General features: G+C 37.5%; 1 protein-coding gene across 1 annotated transcript; it reads left to right on the plus strand.

Annotated features, from left to right (window-relative positions):
- The first annotated feature begins 235 nt into the window (after positions 1-235).
- Positions 236-7,555, plus strand: FBXL21 (F-box and leucine-rich repeat protein 21). The gene is made up of 4 exons (XM_006866093.1): positions 236-606; positions 1,771-1,893; positions 6,077-6,248; positions 6,912-7,555. The coding sequence occupies exons 1-4, from the start codon at positions 241-243 to the stop codon at positions 7,553-7,555; spliced, it is 1,305 nt and encodes a 434-aa protein (XP_006866155.1). The 5' UTR covers positions 236-240.
- The last annotated feature ends 345 nt before the right edge of the window (positions 7,556-7,900 follow it).

Below are 7,900 nucleotides of genomic sequence, written 5' to 3' on the forward strand. Positions count from 1 at the left end.
ACAACAACAACAACTACAACTATGAGTTCTTTGAGAACAGGTTCCCTCTTAATTCGTCTTGGTCCCCAACATGTAGCAGTACCTATCAGAATATGAAGGTAAAATTCTACTATTACAATTGTGCCCCTTATTCTGTTTTCCAGGTTCTAAGGGTGTGATTCTCCACCAAGGAAGCTCATGTATTTGATGGGAATATGTAGGAATATTATCAAACACTGAAACTGTCTTCATGTTTACAGAATGAAGAGGAACAGTTTATCGATTGTGAATAAAATTGCTCCATCTTCTCCAGCAGTGAAACAGCCCAAACCTAGATTCTACTCTTCTCTCAACAAGACTCACACACACATGGTTCTTCTAGACTGGGGGAGTTTGCCTCATCATGTAGTGCTATGCATTTTTCAGTATCTTCCTTTAATAGATCGGGCACGGGCATCTTCTGTATGTAGAAGGTGGAATGAAGTTTTTCATATTCCTGACCTCTGGAGAAAGTTTGAATTTGAATTGAACCAGTCAGCTACTTCATATTTAAAATCCACTCATCCTGACCTCATTCAGCAGATCATTAAAAGACACGCTGCTCATCTACAGTACGTCAGCTTTAAGGTAAAAAACATAAGGATTTGATAGAAACACTGACTTAGTTTTGCTAGCAACAGTTTTGTATAACCATGTTTTCATTTCAACACAGTCAATTAAATTTGCCTAATTTTAATTCCCAGCTATTTCTTGTTTTTCTGTAGTTATGTGCATGTATTTGGACTGTCATTGAAGAACTCAGACTTTAGTTTCTTTCATCTTCACATGAGTTGCCTTAGGGGTCTCTAGAGGAACAGAATCAGTTGGGTCTTAAGAAATGGGTCACACAGTTGTGGAGGCACAGGGCTGTCTAGAATCTGTATGTCAGGAGACAGGCTTAAGATTCTTATGTCTCAAGATAATGCAAGTGAAGGGACTGGAAAGGTGGAAGAGTTTTGGCAGGATGCCAGTTTATATTTTGGAGGCCGAAGACACTCTAGGGAAAATGCCATTTTTTAAAATTAATTTTATTATCTTTTTTACAATTTTATTGTGAATTGGGTGATAGTTTACATGGGAGAACATCAGCTTTGCATTCATCCTATCATATTATCATATTTCATTTCATTGCAGTGATTGCAATCCCCTCCATGTATCATCATTCAATGGCATTTGCTCACATTCTTTGTGTTTTGTTTTGTTTTGCTTTTGAATGTACACTGAAGCACTCAGAAATATACAATCATTCAAACAGCCAAAGGGCACACCCCACAATCCTGTCCCCCCTCCTCCAGGTCGTCAGCACTCAGCCCTTCTCCCTCCTGGGAAAATATAATTTTACAGTAAGGCCTTCAATTGAATGGTTGCGGTTCAACCCCATTGTGGAGAATAATCTTCATTACTTAAGGCTAACTGATTTAATCATATGCAGCTACTTCTAGACCAGTGTTTGACCAAACAACTGGGCACCATAGCCTAGCCAAGTTAACACAGAAAGGTAACCATCACTAGTTATTGCAATCCAGTTGCTACTAAGGTAATTATTTGAAAGTGTGAAGTGCTTAGAAACTTGTAGCTATCTCTATTTCTGACTATATAGTCAGAGGTAGTTTGTATCAATTAAAAATCCAAGTTGATTATATATCCTGAATGATTATATAAAATTTTACAATTGAATTTTGCTACCTTGCTAGGAACTTTCTGATAAAATATATTTAGGAAGTTAGTTAAGATTTGAAATTGTTTTTACAGGTTGATAGTAGTACTGAGTCAGCAGAAGCTGCCTGTGATATACTTTCTCAGCTGATAAATTGCTCTATCCGGACTTTGGGCCTGATTTCAATGGCCAAGCCAAGTTTTATGAATATGTCAAAGGTAAGGTTACTAGGCTTTTTGTGTGTGATATATTAAAACTCTTAAATATTACCACATTAGGCAAGAAAATTGTTTTGTTAAATATGGACCATATTCTATTTAAGGAGTTCTGGTAGCGTAATGGTTACAAGTCGGGTTGCTAACCTCAAGGTTAGCAGTTCGAAAGTACAAGCTGTTCCTCAGAAGAAAGTTAAGGATTCTGCTCCTGTAAAGATTTACAGCCTCAAAAACCATATTTAGGGTCACTATGATTTGGAACCAACTTCATGGCACACTACCACAGTCTATTTGTATTCAAAGCATTTGTTAAAGCAGTTTTGTGTTGACTAGTACTTTTTTATCTTCCACACTTGTGAAGTGCCATTGAGTTGGTTCCGACCCCTAGCGACCTTGTATAGGGTTCCCGAGGAGTCGCTGGTGAGCATAAACCGCTGTCCTTGCAGTTCAAATGGCTTTGCAGTCTGGTGCAGGACTCCATTTTCCACAGGAGATGCCATTAATATAAAATTCAGATATATATTTAAAGATTTTCAAGTGCCAGTTTACCAATTACTTTGAATATAGAAAATGTAGGGACAACAGTAGATTTTTTTCTGTAATGTTGTAGCCTCTCTACTACAGTTGAGGAACAGATAATTTAATGAAATGGGTTATACTATTAAGGATGATGTTTGGGTCCATACAGAAGAAATTCCATGATAGCAGTTGCTTTGTAGACATCATTAAACTGTATTTCTCTTACACTAAAAAAATCTATAGGTAAGACAGTCCATAGCTGGCATGAAGTCTAACACCCAGGCTCCCTCCAGCCAGTATGGTGTCTCCAAGATGTTTGCGTTTTCATTGTCCAAGATGGCTTTCTGTGCTCCAGCCATCATGTCCTTATTCTGGGTTGGATGGAGGAAATGGGGAAGAAGGGATTACCCTGTCTGGTATGGTGCTGTAGGATAAGCACTAGACTGCAAGATTGTTTGAACTGCAAGGTCTGCAGTCAAGTTCACCAGCCACTCCTGGGAAACCCTATGCAGGGTTGCTGTGAATCAGAACCAACTGGATGGCACTTAAGAACAACAACACATGAGGACCATGTCATGCTTCTATTTCTATCTCATTGACCAAAGCTTAGTTCCATGGCCAAAGCAGATTTTGGGGAAGCTGGGGATGTCTTTAACTGAATGTCCATGTGCCATCTAAAGATGGAGACCAGATTACTGAAGAAGAATGGATGAATGGCTGTTAGGTGGCAACCACTCCTGACGTAGAAATTTAGCGGATGCTTTCTCTTCATTCAGATTTCAGTTTGAATGTCATTTTCCTAAAGAGACCTTTGTTGACCAGATTTTGCTAAAACAACATCCCCTACCACAGTTAATTTGTATCGCATTGCCATATGTTTGTTTTCTTTTTATTATATTTACTCTCTTCTCCCTAGACCAAAACATAATTTTTGAACCAGGAGTTTTGTTCATTTTGTATCCCATTATACACCCAGAATCAGATACATAAAAATCACTAACTGTGATTGGAGTCCTGGTGTGGCATTATAGGGTAAGCACTATACTGCTAATTATAAGGTTAGCAGCTCAAACCCATCAGCTGCTCTTCAGCGACCCTATGCAGGGTCAATATGTGTGGAAACTGAATTGACAGCACTTAACAACAGCAACAACAAATACAATGTTGATAAAACTGGCCAATGGAAACTTTCTTAAGGACAAGGTAATGAAATAGTAACATCTCCTCTCACCGTCTGGATCATGGCTCTCTCAGCAAGCATTTTTGCTAGCTGTTTATCTTTTTAGGAGATATGCTGAAGAAATATAGGTCACTCGGGATTAGAGTATTAGAAGTAATCAGATGAATGCTTACTACTTCTAAATAGTTATTTCCTTGTTTATCAAATTGGCCTGAAATTCTTAGATCTCAGGAGCTGACTCCAATGTTGCACATGAGTTTCCAGTTGCCAGCCTCTAGGGTAGCTATGCCATCACCAGAGCAAAACACCAGGAACTTTGTTGTTAAGTTCTGTTGAGGCATTTCTGACTCAGACCTGTATAGGGTTTCCGAATAGCAGCTACTGGGTTTGAACTGGCTACCTTGTGTTTAGCAGTCCAGTGCTTTATCTTATAGCACCACACCAGGAACTATCAGCCTTTGTTTTAAGCTCTGCCTCCACAGTAAAATTAGCTCTGTGGCTTCTGGCAAGGTTGTGGCTCTTTCTGAGCCTCCCTGTTTTCATTAATCACTGAGGAATAAGAGAAAAAGTCCAGCATTTTGCCAAGCATGAAGTGTCTCATACATTGTTTTTATAATGAAATGTATACTCTCTCGTACTGATCTGTGTCTTTCAGAACTAATAGTTGATTGAGAGTGGCTTAATAGGAAAATAAACTTTGTATTTCAGAAAGAAAAAGAGTGATGCACTAATATTTGCCACCATAAAACTTAATAAAGATATGTAGCACTCTGTGACTTGAAATTTATTTTTTATTATTAATATATGCTATGTGCTATGGAATCTATTGCAACTCATAATGACCCTGTACAGGATTTCCAAGGCTGTAAATCTTTGTTGTTGTTGTTGTTGTTGTTCAGTGCCATCGAGTCGGTTCTGACCCATAGCGACCCTACTATGCTTTATAGTAGTATGTATATGTTGTTGTTATGTGCTGTGGAGTCGGTTCCGACTCATAGCGACCCTGTACAGGGTTTCCGAGCCTGTAGATCTTTACGGGAGCAGAGAGCCTCATCTTTCTCCCGCGGAGCAGCTGGTAGTTTTGAACTGCTGACCTTATGGTTCAAGTCCGATTCGTAACCACTACGCTACCAGAGCTCCTTAGTATGTATCTAGTAGTACGCATTTTCTTATAGTCATCCTAAAAGGGATGATTGTCATTTCTGGTAGAATACAAATTGATTTTGAATAAGGAAAGGGGACCATAAGTAGATTTGGTTTCTAGATTTTTCCATCTTTGCCAGTAATACAAGACCTGAAAATTTGTAAATTTCTACCATTTTGAGGCCAAATTATAAATATGCTTTAGTTGTCAATTTTTCAGACTTATGAAGATTGGGATTTACTTTCTTCAGATAATTTACTAGTAAAAGCAAAATCACTTATTTATTCATTCACTCAACAAATATTTATTATCTACTATGTGCCAGATACTATTTTAGATGCTAGAAATACATGAGTGGATAAAACAGATAAAAATTTTATATCTTTCAGGGTAGAGGTCAAAGGTCCAGATTTCAGGCTTTGTGAACTAGAGTCTGTGCCAGAATTGCTCAATGCTATCTTTTAGCTTGTTGTTGTTGTTTAGTGCCATTGAGTTGATTCTGACCCATAGCGACTCCTATAGGGTTTCCAAGGAGCAGCTGGTGAGCTTGAACCGCCAACCTTGTAGTTCAAACGGCTTTGCAGTCTGGCACATTAACCCACAGCGCCACACTAGGACTCCATCTTTTACCTTAAAAACACATACATCAAATGAAACTCATTACCATCAAGCTGAATTCTAACTCCAGTAACTCTAATCAGACAGAGGAGAACTATCCCATAGGGTTTCCAAATCTATAACTGTTTTTCCAAAGCAGACTGCTGCATCTTTCCCCTGAAAATCAGTTAGTGGATTTGAACCACTGATATTTTGTGTTGCAGTCAAGTGCTAAAGCACTGGGCTACCAGCGTTCTGAAAGTAGACAGAACTACATAAAAGAATGGGTGTGTCTGCTTTCTAATTTATTATGAACATTGATATTTGAGCTTCATTTAATGTTCACATGTCACAAAATACTATTGTTTTTCTTCAGCTATTTAAAAACACCCAAACAGGCTGGATTTGACCCATGGACTATAGTTTGGTAATCCTTGTTTTAGGAACTATAATTAAACCTTTTAACAATGAAAACTAAATCCTTAAGAGTAAAAACAATTAGAAAACATGTTTTGTAAAATCTTTGAAACATCTTCCTTTCTTATCCTTCCATTTGCTGTCATAAAAGTATAAAAACTACTTTGTTATAAAATGTTTTCAATTTGTTTATGGTACTGTGGAAAAACAGTAAACGTGATTGCTTTTACTATGTTGTTGATACCACAAGTTGATATAGTTCCAGTGAAGTACTTGATTAAAGTTGTAATTTTAAAATAATATTTTCATAATTTTCTTTCTTTTGCAAGTCTCATTTTGTATCAGCACTTACAGTGGTTTTTGTCAACTCAAAATCACTATCGTCAATCAAAATTGAGGACACTCCAGTGGATGATCCGTCATTAAAGATTCTTGTGGCCAATAATAGTGATACATTGAGACTCCTAAAAATGAGTAGTTGTCCTCATGTTTCATCTGATGGTAAGTTAAAAATTTTAAAGGCGGAAAGATTTTTGTATTACGGTAATAGTAACAATATTGTTAAGTGCCTTCGAATCAGTTCCGACTCATAGCTACACTGTATAGGGTTTCCAATTGCTTATTAAAACTTAGATACTTATGAATAGTTCATTTTTATTTTCAAAAGAAGTCTTAATCCGTACGTTAAATTTGAGGTGACATTAAAAAGTTAGTGGAAAAATGGAATTAAAAGGCAGTGGAATTTTTCTAGGAGCTTTTTGAAGCTCTCTTGTATTGTTCATTTGCTTTTCATGAAAGTATTTTAATTGAAAGTATTTTAATTATGTCTATCTTTTGGAGCTCTGGTAGCGTAGTGGTTACGAATCAGGCTGCAAACCTTAAGGTCAGCAGTTCAAAACTACCAGCTGTTCCATGGGAGAAAGATGAGGCTTTCTGCTCCCGTAAAGATTTACAGCCTCTGAAACCCTGTACAGCGTCGCTATGGGTTGGAACAGACTCCACGGCACATAACAACAACAATCTTTTGGTGATCAGTTCTTCAGATGTTGTTAGATGTCTATTTTAGCAAATAATGAATAATATCAAGGGCAAATTTATGATTTCTTATATTAGTATCTCTCAATATGGCTCTTTATTCTTAAGACTGTTTCCCACTTCCCTCAGGAATTCTTTGTGTTGCTGATCATTGTCAAGACCTTAGAGAACTGGCATTGAATTACTACATTCTGAGCGATGAACTCCTCCTAGCACTTTCAAGTGAGACTCATGTTAACCTTGAACATCTTCGAATTGACATTGTGAGTGAAAATCCTGGACAGATTCAGTTCCATTCTATTAAAAAGAAAAGTTGGGATGCACTTATTAAACATTCCCCCAGAGTTAATGTTGTTATGTACTTCTTTTTATATGAAGAGGAATTTGAGACCTTCTTCCAAGAAGAAACCCCTGTTACTCACCTTTATTTTGGTTGTTCAGTAAGCAAAGCAGTTCTAGGACGGATAGGTCTTAACTGCCCACGACTAATTGAGTTAGTGGTGTGTGCTCATGGTCGTCAGCCTCTTGATAATGAACTTATTTGTATTGCCAGCCACTGTAAAAACTTAACAGCCTTGGGCCTCAGTGAATGTGAAGTGAGCTGCAGTGCATTCATTGAATTTGTAAGACTCTGTGGGAGAAGGCTCACCCAGCTCTCTGTAATGGAAGAGGTTTTGATCCCTGATGATGATCATAACTTAGAAGAGATTCACACTGAAGTCTCCAAATGGCTGGGAAGAGTATGGTTCCCTGATGTAATGCCTCTCTGGTAATTTGCTACCAAAGATTCTTCACTTTTTTTTTGAGTAGCTTCTTCCTGTCTATGCAAATGTAAATTTTAAGATGCAGTGTTGTAATATTTTAGGTAAGTATTTTCTAGTTTGCAAACTCTCTTCATGAATTGTTGCAGAAACATTTGGGAAAAAAAAAAGAGAAATTTGAAAGGCCACAAATCTCCATGAATAGGGCACAGACGCTATGTGGATTACATGCTTGATAGACTACAAACTACAGATGGTTTCTAGGTAAGCCCTTGGCTCTCTCTGAAGACTTGTTTTCGCTTGCTAACTAAGCTTAAAATATTGAACTTTGAATACCATAAGTTATATCATTTATAA

Source organism: Chrysochloris asiatica, unplaced genomic scaffold (assembly GCF_000296735.1).
Source record: "Chrysochloris asiatica unplaced genomic scaffold, ChrAsi1.0 scaffold00087, whole genome shotgun sequence".
In the NCBI taxonomy this organism is placed as follows: Eukaryota; Metazoa; Chordata; class Mammalia; order Afrosoricida; family Chrysochloridae; genus Chrysochloris; species Chrysochloris asiatica.